The 15656-nt window shown below is 48.9% G+C and overlaps 1 protein-coding gene across 2 annotated transcripts in view; it reads right to left on the minus strand.

Moving 5' to 3' along the window:
- Positions 1–241: 241 nt before the first annotated feature.
- Positions 242–15656, minus strand: part of LOC135819737 (serine/threonine-protein kinase Wnk-like) — a 15593-nt gene continuing 178 nt past the window's right edge. The window contains exons 1-11 of one of the 2 annotated variants that reach the window (XM_065332996.1): positions 15515–15656; positions 12541–12695; positions 11241–11368; positions 10003–10098; positions 8099–8254; positions 7545–7657; positions 5644–6176; positions 5059–5210; positions 3125–3574; positions 2091–2355; positions 242–1578 (exon numbers count right to left, since the gene is read on the minus strand). The exon at positions 15515–15656 is cut by the window's right edge and continues 178 nt beyond it. In XM_065332996.1, coding sequence (XP_065189068.1) covers positions 1280–1578; positions 2091–2355; positions 3125–3574; positions 5059–5210; positions 5644–6176; positions 7545–7657; positions 8099–8254; positions 10003–10098; positions 11241–11368; positions 12541–12695; positions 15515–15558 — 2391 coding nt within the window. In that variant the 5' untranslated portion in view covers positions 15559–15656 and the 3' untranslated portion in view covers positions 242–1279. Of the gene's footprint in view, positions 1579–2090; positions 2359–3124; positions 3575–5058; positions 5211–5643; positions 6177–7544; positions 7658–8098; positions 8255–10002; positions 10099–11240; positions 11369–12540; positions 12696–15514 lie in introns of both variants that reach the window. The other variant, XM_065332995.1, reaches the window with a different exon arrangement.

Below are 15656 nucleotides of genomic sequence, written 5' to 3' on the forward strand. Positions count from 1 at the left end.
GAGAGGCGGCCAGACACACGGTACAGACAGAGCAAGCAATTAATAGACTCAGTGAGAACTGTGCCCAGCCATTGCCATTGGCAAATGAAAACTATGAGTAACAATTATGCAGGGTGTTGGGGAAACCAGAGAGAGAGAGAGAGAGAGAGAAGAGAGAGAGAGAGAGAGAGAAGAGAGAGAGAGAGAGAGAGAGAGAAAGAGAGAGAGAGAGAGAGAGAGAGGAGGGAGGAGAGAGAGAGAGAGAGAGCGAGCGAGAGAGAGAGAGAGAGAGAGAGAGAGAGAGAGAGAGAGAGAGAGAGAGAGAGCGAGCGAGAGAGAGAGAGAGAGAGAGAGAGAGAGAGAGAGAGAGAGAGAGAGAGAGAGAGAGAGAGAGAGAGAGAGAGAGAGCGAGAGAGAGAGCGAGAGAGAGAGAAAGAGAGAGAGAGAGAGAGAGACACACACACACACACACAGATGGAGAGTATGGTTACATAGAAACTACGAGCAGCAGCTCAGTCAACTACTAATAATAAAAAGAGAGAAAAAAAGTAGACACAGTGCCGATCACAAGAATTGTTAAAAAACCTAAAAGTTTTTTTTTGTCAAAATAAGCCAGACATAGCACACGGTTTGAATGGGCAAGACGCATACACATACAGTGGACAGCAGCAAAGCTGAATGATGTGCTGTGCGGTGAAAACGACTATTCGCCCACCAGACTAAGGGACTAGAGTGTTGCCACAAACGCAGTGGGAAGGACAATTATCTAAAAGTCAAGTCTGAGGTGGGCAGCAGAACAGCAGGACGCAGCCAGTGAGGAAAAATATTTCACGCATACCAAAAAAAAACAACAACAACGCCATCTTCGCGGATAACACTGAATCGGCACAGGAGGAGCAAGGTCAGAGTGGCACTGAATTGGACACACACAGATACCGACAGGTTGGATACAGACACACGTGCGCACGCATGCACACACACACACACTTGCACGTGCCGGTGCGTGCATGCACACACATGCACACAAACATGCACACAAACATGCACAGACACACAGACACACAGACACACAGACACAGACACACACACACACACACACACACACACACACACACACACACACACACACACACACACACACACACACACACACACACACACACATGCTGGCAGCACACCAGACCGTAACAGAACACCTCAATACGAGTGTATTTAGCAAGACCTTGCCTTGCTACACCACACTTCAGCGGGCAGACACCCAGGTTCATTAGGTATTGAGAACACGCGCTACGACGGCAGTTCACGCTCGATGGGGCGTAGAACGCCGCGTTTGTCCGCCGCCACTTCCAGCGCCCTGCCGGCTGGCGGTACGCCGTGGTGTATTCGTCTGGTGCTGTGCTGGCTGCGGCCTGTGTTGCTGCTGCTGTCTCTGGTGCTGCTGTTGTTGATGTTGTTGTTCCAGTGCTCTGTAGTACTGCTCGTCTGGATGCGCTGACTGCGACGAGGATCGGTGCCTGGGCTGCTTGACAGGTTTGTCGTACGCGGCCATGATGTCACGCCGGTTGAACGTGAAGTTGTACAGCTGGTTAGATCGTTTTACTGCAGAACACACGCGCGCGCGCGCACACACAAACGCGCGCACACACACACACATACGCACACGCACACATATCAGGACCTCTTTGTCAGCAGCAAACTCTTCTTGCCTTGCGGAAAACATATGGATACGCTCAAGACGCACGTCGAAGGCACAGGCAAATCGTTGCAGACTTGGCCTCGATTCGAAACTCCATCATGAGCCGTCCTGAACCTCTTGGTAAGCATGCTATACCAAACGTAATCTAGAAGATGTTACCATGCCCGACAAGTAAGGTCACAAATCTCTGCCCAAGAGCGAAAGGGCAGTTGCAGCCGGCAAAAGCCATGGGGGACCAGTGGATTACATGCATACCCACTCCACACAAATAGCCAAAGACCCCAGAAAGGCGAAGAAAAAGAGGAAGAAAAATGTGGACCGTGTGGAACTGAAAGCCAGGCACACACCGTGACCATTAGAAAGCAGAAACACACTGTTGGCTATATGCCTACAACACAGAGTCATTTCAACGTACGTTCGACCGGGGGAAGCGTCAATGGCGTGCCACTGTTCCCTTGAGCCGTCTTCAGAATCCACTGAGTGAGGTCTGTAATCCGCATCCGCTCCCCGCCCGTGCGGAGTGGCGATGCCGGCGGCGAGGCCTGGCTAGGGACACTGGACGGCGTGGACGAGGTGTTTCGGCTGGATGGGCGCGGAGCACGAGCGGGGCTGGGCGCTTGCTGGGGTGGAGCCCGTGTCATTGACTGCTGCTGCTGCTGTTGTTGTTGTTGTTGTTGTGGCTGCTGTTGCACACATGGAACAGAGTACATCATGCGCAAAAGAACATAATCAATTAAAAAAATTGACATTGCTCTGTTGCTGGAGTCCCCACAGCAGCAACACTTCCTTCTGGTACGTAGTCCTGGCCAGAGAAATACGACACCTCATGATTATAATAGTGCCGCGGGCTACAATAGTGCTGCGGGCTACAATAGTGTCGCGGGATACAATAGTGCCGCGGGATACAATAGTGTCGCGGGCTACAATAGTGCCGCGGGCTACAATAGTGCCGCGGGATACAATAGTGCCGCGGGATACAATAGTGCCGCGGGCGACAATAGTGTCGCGGGCTACAATAGTACCGCGGGATACAATAGTGCCGCGGGCTACAATAGTGTCGCGGGCTACAATAGTGCCGCGGGATACAATAGTGCCGCGGGATACAATAGTGCCGCGGGATACAATAGTGCCGCAGGCTACAATAGTGTCGCGGGATACAATAGTGTCGCGGGCTATAATAGTGCCGCGGGCTACAATAGTGCCGCGGGCTACAATAGTGCCACGGGCTACGCTGCACTAGCACCACACCCACACATACATGCACACATACATGCACACATACATGCACATGTACATTCATATACACGCACATACACATACATGCCCAACACACACACACACACACACACACACACACACACACACACACACACACACGCACGCACGCACGCACCAACCCAACCCCCACCCCGCCCACACACGCCCACACTCACAAACACACACACTCACCGGGAGAGCAACGAGACCGGGAGGCAGTTGCTGAGCTTGGTGCGGCTGCCATGGACCTGGTTGCTGGTACTGCACTCGCTGTGACATTGCCGACTGCTGCGAGTGTGGAATTCGGTGGTCCTCAGTGGCCTGGCCCTGCTTCGGCATTTGGATAGTTTCTAACGGTGGCATCGATGGCGAAATACCTCTCTGCTGGTTAGCTGGTATCAAGGGTACTTGCTGCTGTTGCGTCATCGGTTGGGGAGGAATTAGCTGCTGGGTTTGATGATAGACATGCTGCTGCGAGGCCAGGAGCGGTGGCATTTGTTGGCCGGCCTGATGCTGCGGAGCTCCCAGCTGCTGCTGCTGCTGGACCGTGAGACCGGCGGCGACGACAGGAGCTGGGTGCTGGGCGACCAGCTGTGAGGGCAGCAGGGGCTGGGAAGAGGACACGGCCGACGATGAGATAGCCTGATCGAAGAGGAAGAAACGGGCAAGAGGCACAAAACAAAAACCAGATCGTTTATTTCAGACGGTCAGACAATACCCGCACTACGAGCCTACTCAACCACAATAAAACCTGTCAAGGCGATCACTCGGATAAAGCCGGTCACCTGTCCTAGGAGACCACTGCGACCAAGGGATGCTATTTCCAGTCAAATGACCCTGGATAAGGAGACCACCTGGTAACAGAGATCACGTTTCGAAGGTCCCTTGAGCGGGTCGTCTTAGACAGGTTTCATGGTACATACAAAAGTACTCAATCTCCGCACAGCTCGCGGTTTCGACCTCGTTAAAGGGGAAGTTAAGGCAAAAATTATAATTTCACCAGTTGTAGTCTTCGGAGTGCTGAGTCGAATGGTCGTGGTCCGAGGAAGCTGAGACGCTCCCTTCCTACTTGAATCCCAATCGAACTCGCGCACTTCCACCGAAACTGGGTGACTGCGCCCTACTAGATGGGGATTTGTATGCATAATGTCACTAAAAGCGCCATTTCGTTCTTATAAAAGCACGGATGACCGCGATTGGCCCATATGTTGTAGTCTTTTGGACGCTGAGTCGACTGGTTTTGGTCCGAAAAGGCTGCGATGCAGCGTTCCTCCTTTATTCCCAATCGAACATGGTTGAAGAAGCGGTCACGTGGTCCTGGGTGCCCAAATCACCTGGTCACCACGCCAGCAGGTGACAACTTTCACACCAAGGTTCAACTCGAGTTCAACTCGAGTGACAGGACTGCACCCAAAAAAGGTCAAACAGGCTAGTAAGTTGTACCCTGCAGGCACGGTGACCAGGTGACTGGTGTACGCAGGAGCACGTGACCGCTTGTTCAACCATGTTCGATTGGGAATAAAGGAGGAACGCCGCATCGCAGCCTTTTCGGACCAAAACCAGTCGACTCAGCGTTCAAAAGACTACAACATATGGGCCAATCGCGGTCATCCGTTCTTTTATAAGAATGAAATGGCGCTTTTAGTGACATTTTGCATACAAATCCCCATCTAGTAGGGCGCAGTCACCCAGTTTCGGTGGAAGTACGCGAGTTCGATTGGGATTCAAGTAGGAAGGGAGCGTCTCAGCTTCCTCGAACCACGACCATTCGACTCAGCACTCCGAAGACTACAACTGGTGAAATTTTAATTTTTGCCTTAACTTCCCCTTTAAGTCTGATCCGCTGAGATCAGAGTGACTGGTTGTACCGACCGCAAAGAAGTCTTGTTGACAGCAAAGCCTTTTCTGACCGGCTCTAAACGCATCAAAGTCAGAGTGCTCTAACGGTGAGAGACACAGCGAGAGTTGCACGAGCCCAGGTGACTTGGACATTTACCAGAATGTGTGCGCGCGCGTGTGTGTGTGTGGGGGGGGGGGGGGGGGGTGCGTGTGTGTGCGTGTTGCCAAACTGTCAGGTAATTCACTGTGCCACAATTCCAACACCAGCATCACCACACAAGACTTACTGTGTGCACAGGGCTCGCCGCATGCACAGCAGAAGTGGCAGTAGTTCCGAGATGTGCGTGTGAAAGCTGCCCTGCTGAAACTTGGTACGGCGCTAATGATGGAGTAGTGTCCGTGGACATTGAACTGGGAGTAAGAAGAGGAAGGCGCGGTGCTGCAAGAAGAAGAAAAACAACAAGCAGAGGAAAGAGAAACAAGGTACGGGGTCAGCTGCTAAGGCTGGTGGGTGCAAGAAAGATGGGAGTTATGAACAGTTATGTCACAGATACTGCAATTGTGGTATGCTCTGTCTGTCTGTCTGTCTGCCTCCCCCTCCCTCCCTCACCCACGATATGTATGGATGTATGTGTGTGCGTGTATCTGTTTGTCTCCTTCTAGTTGGCACGTGCACGCACACACCACACTGGGAAGCCAGGCTATTGAGCTACGAGGCTCATTGACAAGGAACACGGCCTGTACGTTTGTTGAATAGCAGCAGCAGCGTCTGCAGCAGTAGTACCGCACTGCTCCTGCAATGCAATGCGCGAAGCCCCCCCCCCCCCAACCCCCTACACAGAGTCCAAGTCCAAAAGAACGCGTCAACTCACAGGCAGTAGATTGTCCAGCACTGGCCATTCTGATACCGGGCGGGAGAGTGCTTGCCAGTGGCACTGCTGCTGCTGGCATTGAGGCCATGGTTGAACGCTCTAACAAAGACACGTGGGTCATAGCAGCGGAGGTGGGGGTGGCAGTGGTGACATCGCTAGCCGTCGTCATCAGGCCACCGAATACCACGCCCGGCGCTGGCACGGGTGCCATGACGCCGGCGGCGGCGCTAGAATGAGCGGAGTCGCCGGCGGCAACGGCTGACGACGGGCGAGCACCGGCGGTGGGCTGAGCGACTGGCTGCTGGGCGAGCAGCGAGCGCTCCAGACTGCTGCTGTCCATCATGCTCGGCGGCAAGCTGGCACTGGCACCGTCCATTGTGCCCGCCCCACTGACCTGCTGGGGCTGTTGTTGTTGTTGTGTCGTCAAGACGCCGGAGGCTGCGGGGCCGGCGCCGAGCGGATGGCGTGAGCGAGAGCGTGCCTGCTGGCGGAGGATCTCACCACGATGCGCCGCAATCCACTTGCGCAGGTTGCTGTGCGCGGCGAAACACACATTTCACAAAACAAGAAGCTAAAACCACACCGTTCCACACGTTCCTTTTCCACGATTCAGGCTGGGAAGGCATCAAACGGGAGGACACTTCACCAAATGAAAACAAACACATGAAATGTCTCAAAAGACAAGACTGCCAGAGGTAATAACAAGCCCATTGCGCATTGCCAGATACGGGGATAGCATAAGTAAAGCATGTGAGTATGCTGGGATCGTCAATGCACTGTTCAACACCACACACAGCCATGTCCAGGTGGCTGTGTGTGGGTGTTGACCGTACAGATTACGTCATTGTGCAATGATGGGCTTATGGGAAGAGGAGGGGAGGGTAAGCCGCCCGGCTCACGGTTTTCCAGTACGGTCGTGTACTCGCTGACGTGGACCGCTTAGTTGGCAATCTTCCTGTGCTTTGTCACAGAACACTAACTACAGGTCCTCCCTCATTATAACAAGTCCGGCTAGTACATAAACCCCGCTAGTAAATTGAAATCTGAAATCCCCTGGTGAAACGTGGTCTATACAACTGTTTACAGGTCCGGTTACAACATAATTGGTTAGTAGATGAAATTCGTTATAACGACCCTCTGCCCAGGTCCCTGGAGTGCCAAACCCTCAGTATAAGATAAAACTGGCCATGCAGGACCAAGGCCCAAACACATAGGATAAAGCAGAAACACACAACGCATTCTATCTGTGTATTCGTAGATATGGACGATCTTTTGAATCAAAGGAACATCTTCATTGAAGATTTTCTATATCTTCTAACGAGTTGAAGCGTCGATAATTTATGCTGTATTGAGGGTACCCCATGTAAGTATGTATCAGTGAGTCTTGCATCTTTAATTGAAAGTCCTGTTACAAGATGCGTCTCGTTATAGGATAACCTTTTCGATGGCCCCGAGATGATCTACTAACGAGGGAGGACCTGTACCAAGAGGTTCATGTCGGCAAGAGTACAGCAAGAGTACATAACCAAGAGTGCACAACTCGACGATCCCCCAGCCCACGGCGGATATTTTTTTATGACATCAGTCTTTGGGCGTCTGTTTGGCTCCCTGATACCATCATGCGTCGCCAGAGATCAAAGTACAACGGATTTGTACACCACAGCTGCAACAGTCAAAACAGAACAGTGCACGATAGATCGATGAGTCCTGAACCTGATGAACTCTCACCGTATCTACAAAACAAGCGCAGGAAAGCATACGCACTTGATCATACTTCTGCCAAAGAATGACGCAATTAAAACATTCTATCGCAGCTCAAGATAGGAGTTGCACACTCTTCGTTATGTACCCTTGATGTCGGGAAAGGTAGGGCAACTTGACTATTTCTCAAAGAAACTCACCGAACGTATCCGAATACCATGAAAAAGTTCCTGGGGGACATCTTGCTCTTCTTGAACGCAGCGTGATCATTCTTCCCAGTGGGCAAGGAATCGATGTCGAACCATTGAATCCCCTGAGAATACACCGCGTGAGGGAGAGAGAGAGAGAGAGAGAGAGAGAGAGAGAGAGAGAGAGAGAGAGAGAGAGAGAGAGAGAGAGAAAGAGAGGGTGAGAGAGAGAGAGACAGAGAGAGAGAGAGACAGAGAGAGAGAGAGAGAGAGAGAGAGAGAGAGAGAGAGAGAGAGAGAGAGAGAGAGAGAGAGAGAGAGACAGAGAGAGAGAGACAGAGAGAGAGAGACAGAGAGAGACAGACAGAGAGAGACAGAAGGAAAGAGTCAGCAAACACATGGCAGAGACACAGAAGCTTGTTGGCACACATTAGCACACATCCTGAGCAAGCACACATCCACGCGCACACACACGCGCACACATACACACAGACACACACACACAGACACACACACACACACACAGATGGGAGCCTAACTAAGTTATCACCACAGTTGCCCCTTACCTTCACTTCGTTGCGTGTCTTGGGCGCAAAGTGTTCCGATGTGGATACACCTGGCACTAAGTAGAGCCTGACAAGGCGGTTTGTGCTGTCCCTCTGTTCCAGAAAGTCGTTCTCACGTGCCAAAGGGGCAAAGTTATAACCAGTCTCCTCCTCAACCTGTATACAAACAATGTTATACAAACAATGCTATAACCAGTCTCCTCCTCAACCTGTAGCAATGCTATACAAACAATGTTAAAATCAGTCTCTTCCTCAGCCTGTAGCAATGCTATACAAACAATGTTATACAAACAATGCTATACTGTATGTCAGCGCCTTTAAAGCCATGGCCTTATATTTGAAACACCACTGCTTTCCTAGCTATTTTAGATGCAAAATGACTCACCCACTACGCCATGCTGTAAAAGTCAAAGTACACACTGAAATCTCAATCTACATCCACTTGTTCACCCTTTCTGCTGGGCTGGAAGTTTGAAGCCATGGCTTTATAACTGAGACTGGCTTTATAATCAAATATACCGCCACGGCTTTAAAGGTGCGGACATACGGTAAGCAGTCTCCTCCTCAGCCCGTAACAATGTTATACAAATGTTAAAAATCAGTCCCCTCCTCAACCCGTAACAACGTTAAACAATGTTGTTGGTGACAGTGTGACTGTGGCTGACAAGTTCACAGATGGATGAGTGCATGTGCCTGTGTATATGCGCGTGTCGTGACCCTGTATACTGCAAAGCGTGACATTTTTGCGGCGTTTTTAGTTCGCGCTTTCAGAATCCGGACAGGTTTGCGAGGTTTTAATTTTGCGATTGCAGAATGGCATTCTTGCTAAACCGGTGGCATTCTTGCTAAACCGTTCATGCATCTCCTTTTCGCGCTTTCTAAATTTCGCGATTTCCACGCGGTCGCGAATTTTACAGAAATTAGACCATCGCAATAATTTCACGGTTTACAGTAGACGGTACGGTAAAGTACCGCCGGAGAGCCTCGTCTCACGAGAGCGCCCCGCCTTGATTTTACAGCCAGGGAAAGAGAACTCGTATGGCAGAGTGCAACGAAGTTTGTACGGTGTGAGAGCCCTAGTGTGCTTACTGAGGTCACACTTAGCATGTTTTTGTGTGGGGCTCGGCGGTAAACTGAGTCTAGATTGACTGCCCAGCGTGCAATGTGTGTACAAGGTACGTGTCGTACGACCTTCAGACAGGACACCACCTCCACAGCACGACCACGAAAGGGCGAGTTGGTGGGGCGCTCTGGCGGCACTTTACGACTCCCTGGTCAGTGCTCAGTAATCCAGTAAAACCTGTAACTAAAGACCACCATGACTAGCGACCAGCCTGACACTAAAGACCACTTCACCAGGCACGGACGGTCTCACATTCATACATGGTTGGGCGGTGGAAACCTCTAACTAAGGACCACCTGCCACTAAAGACCGCTTTCTCTGGCCCCAAGGGATGGTCGTTAGTCACAGGTTTTACTGTAACACCAGCACTGTACTCATTCACTATCTCATGCAGTGCAGCCAACCTGCCACGTGCGTGCCTCTACCCTCGTTTGGGTGTATGCGCAAGTGTGTGTGTGTGTGTGTGTGTGTGTGTGTGTGTGTGTGTGCGTGTGTGTGTGTGTGTGTGTGTGTGGTCACTTCATCAGCCTTGCAAGCTGTTGAATGGTGTAATCCCAGCACAAGTTGCTATGTCTAACATAGCTGTTCGCTATCATCGCTTCCGCGATGGGCAGGTCTGAGGTCTGAGGTGTGTGTGTGTGTGTGTGTGTGTGTGTGTGTGTGTGTGTGTGTGTGTGTGTATGTGTGCGTGTGTGTTTGCACATGCGTGTGCATGTGTGCACGCAATCACAATTGCTTGCACACTAAGTAATCAGACCTAACGAGAAGCAATAGAACAAACCTCTCTGATTGCACAGTACAATGCTGACTCATCCTTGTTGGCCTTGCCGCGAGGAAACATCCAATTACCGTTGTAGTAGCTTTCCACAAGAACGCACTGGATCAAACACACACACACACACACACACACACACAAAACAAGAACAAACATGACACGATTACAACACGCCCATGTGATTATCCTCCACTTGACAAAAACAACAAGTTTTCAAAACACGCACCCATGCATGGACACAAATGCGTACCCACACCCGTACCAGCACGCACACGCGTACAGACATTGACCTTTGACGCCCATCGCCGGAGGCGATGATAGCAATGCTACGGCAGAAGCCATAGCAACTTGTGCTGGGATTGCACCATTCAACAGCTTGCAAGGCTAAAGAATTGACTGTCACTATTCAGCCTGGTCTACACCATACAGCTATTTGAAGTGATTTACACACATACACACACACACACAAACATAAACACACACACACACACACACACACACACACACACACACACACACACACTCTCTCTCTCTCTCTCTGTGTGTCTGTGTCTGCCTCTCCCTGTCTCTCTATCTCTGCCTGTCTCACTCTGCCTCTCAATCTCTACCTGTCTCTCTCTATCTCTGTCTCTCTCACTCTGCCTGTCTCTATCTCTGCCTCCCTCACTCTGTCACTCCTGTGTCTCTATCAATGTACTTCTGTCTCTCTGTCTGCAAATGCGCTGCTGTCCCTCTGTGTCTGTACCCGAGTTTCTGTCCAGTTGTCTATGTTTGCCTACGTCAGTCTCTTTCCTATCCGCCCACCTCTCTGTCTGCCCATCTACTGTATTTCCGCGATTATAAGTCGCTCCCGATTAAAAGTCGTACACCCATTTTCAGGTTTGAACCATATTGTTTCAATACAATCAAATACTGTAGTGTCTTGTATTAAAGCCTGTCTCATATAGAAGCCTGGTTTTCAAGATACACTGTCGGCACATAAGCCTGGCTTTAGTGTTGACATACATAGAGATACATGTATTGTATAGAAGCCTGTCTCATATAGAAGCCTGCAAAATTTCCCAACCCAGAAAGTCACATAAGCCGCGGCTTTTATACACGACTTTACGGTAAGTAAGAGGTCGCATTCAATTGTAAGTCGCATTCCCTTCTTTGCCCCTGAAGTTTAGCACAAGAAAGGAGCGACATATATTCGGGGAACTACGGTATCTCTAGTGAGAATACCAGTTGCCATGGCAGCTCACCTTGGTAAGATCATGGTTCATGAGAATAGCTCCATGGCACGGTACTCGCTTCTTGAACTCCTTCCACCTCTCGTAGATCTGATCGATTTCGGGCAACTTCGGCGTCAAGTATGGCAGGTAGCGAAAAACTTAACAAGTCGTCAGTCAAGGTCAACTTGATTATTTCCAGCATTATCCGCCAATGGCTACTTTACAGTGTTCGGTGTGCATGTACATGTACAGTGTAAAAGATCGATAATTATGGACGGCTATTTAAAGCAGAAATATTCGTCTGGAATTAAATTTCGTCTTTTTCGTCCAAGGAGCTTTCGGACTAAATTAAATGTCGGACTAATGTCGATTAGAACTCTGATGGTGAGCCAATATAGTTATGATGAAGAATAGGTGTCAGGTTGCCGAATGTCTCAGTACTCCTTGTCAGTTTTGTGCCATTTTGTCGCACTCGCTGACTGTATAAGATCAGGTTACGTTGATGGACAGTTTGTCATACTCGTAACATTTTGTCCTTTTCCTTTCTTCATCATAATGTCGATTAGTTCAGCTTTTCACAACACTCTTATGGTCCATGGACGAAATTTACAACCGGACGAACTCCCTTTCTTTGGAGTTGGCCGAAATTATTTACCGACAAAATGTTCTGCCTGTACAGTATATCGAATGATACATCGTTGGAAAGCAGTGTTCAATAGCTTTCCAATGAGCTGTCATTGTTTCAATTTGAAGTAGGGAGACCGAAGTTATAGCTGTTTGTACAGTGGTCTATGCTCGTTTCTATATGCTCCGTGTGCGTGACGAGTTATCTCGTCCTTGGCCATTCAGGGTGGTTGTTTCAGGACGAGTTATCTCGTCCTTGGCACTGAAAGGGTCAATCCAGCACTTCAGCCGTCCCTCTTTAACCCAGCGCTTTAGAAACCAGCACCCACAATAAAGTATGAACCAGCATAATTTTCAGCAACCAAAAAATGTGCTTTTCATGCACATTGCAGCAGCACATCAGATTTCATGTTACAGCACCCAGCTCCCTAATCCAGCAGAACTTCCGTAGCATAAGTGCTGGTACCGGATTATAAAGAGATCACTGTTTTGTTTTTTTTTGTTTTGTTTTTACAAAGACCACTTAAATACCAAACATGAGATGCAGCTAGGGGAAGCACGCACAGCCTGAATCGTGGCAGTGGTGGCGAGGTTTAGGTACCCTGCTCTGGGGCGGGGAGAGGTAGGATTCCCGCCGGCCCCAGGTGCGTGCACATGACGTTGTATTATCCGCAACCCGCTTTTACAACGAATGTCAAGAGGATACTCCGCATGGCAAATTTCTTCGTGTCCAGTCTGGGCAGAGTGGCGGAATCTTCCTCAACGTACAGGTCCAAGTAGTACCAGTAAGCCATCTCAATGTAGAAGAACAGCTGTGTCGTGTCATCCTTCACGTCTTTGGGCAGGTTGATCAGGAACCGACTGTGCAGCGCGGTGGGAGAACAAACACGGCACCAAACGGCAACACAAAGAAGAAACGCTCTGCAGTGCGGTGCAAAAGTACCGCCTACCCTTTATTTACTGTGCATAAAGTACAAATTTTCGTTCACGAAATCCTTCGTTATTTCATTCCACCAGCAGGCTTGTTACGTACTAAGTTTCGTTTTTGGTCGAGGTCTGTCACCCCGAACGTTCAGAAAAAAACTTAGTTTGGTACAAATTTTAGTTATTTCGTGCCCGCTAACGAATATAGCGAAAGTTAATTTTCACTAGTTTGAGGGAAAGACACAAACGGGAAACGTCTGAAGAAAAAAATTGACTGTCACCACCAGGACTCGAACCAGGGACCCTCGCTTGTAGGTAGCGATGCTCTAACCACTGAGCTATGGTGTAGTCGTCATCCCAGCAGAGACCGTTCAACATTTTCTTCAGACTTCGTAACTCACACTTCCTGTGAATCCACACAGGCGGGTGGGACGCAGCCCTCACTGTACACACACACACTTCACGTACAAACTAGCACGCGGGGAGCCCCAAGTAATAAAATCTGACCGACGAAAGTTAATTCCAAACGAAAATTTGTACTTAGGCCATGGCAAAAAATAAAATTGATTCTCAGGTCCTGAACCTGTGAAAATCAGTGCGAGCGAGCGATTTTTTAGTTTATTTCCCACAATTTTTTATTTCCAAAGATAGGGTCGCACATATGTACATGGTCACATGTTATTATACCGTATTCAGGCCAGGGAGTAGAAAAATACCGGTATTTTACTACTCCCTGATTCATGCCTTTCGCATTGACCGTTTTCATGCGCGCATATGCATGCATAGAAATTTAAAAAATCGTCGGTGCGCCGCCAAAAATCGGTGCGTGCGTACTTGAGAATCAAAGATAATTTTTACCATGGCCGTATACAGTATGTGGATAGTCAACGTGGAGATAAGAACCGTAAAACGAGCGACATTGGCATGAGCGCGAGTATAATAAACTTTGTTCATAGCCATATCCTTTTTTACCCTGGCGATGGACCAGGCACAAACAATTGGCAGAGTGGACTCGGTTGGAGAGCCAAGGATAAATTTATAGTAAAGAAAAAGGACCAAGAAACTTCAAGTTACGCTATAATGTCCACTAACACCACCAGTTACAAAACAAGCAGCTCATGCGATCGGTCAGTGTCGTGCAATGTTATAGTATGAGCTGATTGTTTAGTAACTGGTGGTGTTAGCGGACAGTATAGCGTGACTTGTAGTTTCTTGGTCCTTTTTCTTCACTATAAATTGGTAGAGTACCAGTATATAAATGGATTAGAATTGTAGTAAAGAGACCATTGTTGTAGTTGAGGAGGGAAGTTTCATACACCGCCTATCTTTCCAAAAAAACCTTAGTCCAGTATCAATGGGCATGTTCGATTGGTAGGATCGGGATCCAGATCAACCGGATCAACTGGATCAACTGGATTCGCACCCTTTCAATTGGTCGAATCCGGATCGTTTGGATTGGGATCCGGTCAATCCACCTCGGGAAGCAGGGTTGACCGGATCCAACGGATCCAAATGTGACCTTTGTGCGTATATGGCGGGTAAAAATCATTTTTGTACACATTGTGGTACGCGCACACGTGGATGGAGATACTCTTGTTGACTTTTCGTACGACGCGCGCGATGAGTACGACCTTCGCCCTTTTGGGTGACCTGTATTAAAGCGCCATTTTATTACTTCATCAACATTGCAACAGTCAAGGTCCAGAATAAAGTGTTCGGTTGACTCTGAAGGATCCGACGGATCTGAGATCTGGATCCCACTTTCACTTTAGCTCATACGTGTACATGTACATGTACATCCTTCACAGCGGTGAACCCCTTGATAGGCGACAAGCCTCTGGGTCATCCTAATAAAGATATTATTATTATTATCAGGGGCGTAGCACCCGCTACGACTGGTGCGACCATGGCCGTACCACTTTTCGAAAAGTGTGGTCCGTCCGGAACGTGCACAACCGTAATAAAAAATCAGGATCCATCGATGCATATGCGCATCATGGATATCAGACTTCGACCTTTTTCTAATTCTAGACTTGTAGATCTGTTATGCATCTTCAGTCGGACTGAGTCTACTGTACTCGACTCGACTGCATGTACACTGCGCCAGAAGTGTGTGTGAAGTGTGCCAGAAGTTCCCAGAACACAGGATTTTGTGTCTTTTTACAAAATTTTCCCGTGGGAGGTCCCCCGCACCCCCCTCCAACACAGCCTTCGGCCGCGCCGACCTTCGGTCGTACCACTTCCAAAACCCCTCCTACACCCCTGATTATCCCGATCCTACCAATCGAACATGCCCTAGATTGTATACCACTCTGAGGCACACTGAGCAAACATTTTTTTGAAAATGGGGAATTTGTTATGCTAGTGCTTAGATGATTACACGAGGAACATTTCAAAGCTCGTCTGAGCGTATGCGCATAGTCTCGAAGTAACCGATTCGGTAATAATAAAAAAAGATGATCAAATCAAATTTGAATTTTTGGAAAATCCCATAGTCAAAATGGAAAAGGGAAAAGTCTGAAGAAAAAGTTGACTGTCACCACCAGGATTCGAACAAGGGACCTTCGCTTGAGGCCAGCGATGCTCTAATCTCTGAGCTATGGTGTAGCTGTCATCCCAGCAGACACCGTTCAACAAGAACGTTTCTATGTTTTTCTTCAACCTCTGGAAGAGTGTGGCAGAATTTCATCACTGAGACTGGTGCCAAGAAAGCTGTACTGAGGACAAGAATGGGGGAATCCACACGAATCTCTTACCTGCACAGGTCGTTGAGAATATCCTCACTGATCTTTTCCTTCATTGTTCCAGGTCAATTCAAGAAGAAAAACAAATTTACGTGGCAGAGGGAGTGCTCCTGACGATAATAAAATATTATAGCCTATACAGCTAATTTCGTAT

The sequence above is a fragment of the Sycon ciliatum genome, chromosome 6 (assembly GCF_964019385.1).
Source record: "Sycon ciliatum chromosome 6, ocSycCili1.1, whole genome shotgun sequence".
Classification (NCBI taxonomy): domain Eukaryota; kingdom Metazoa; phylum Porifera; class Calcarea; order Leucosolenida; family Sycettidae; genus Sycon; species Sycon ciliatum.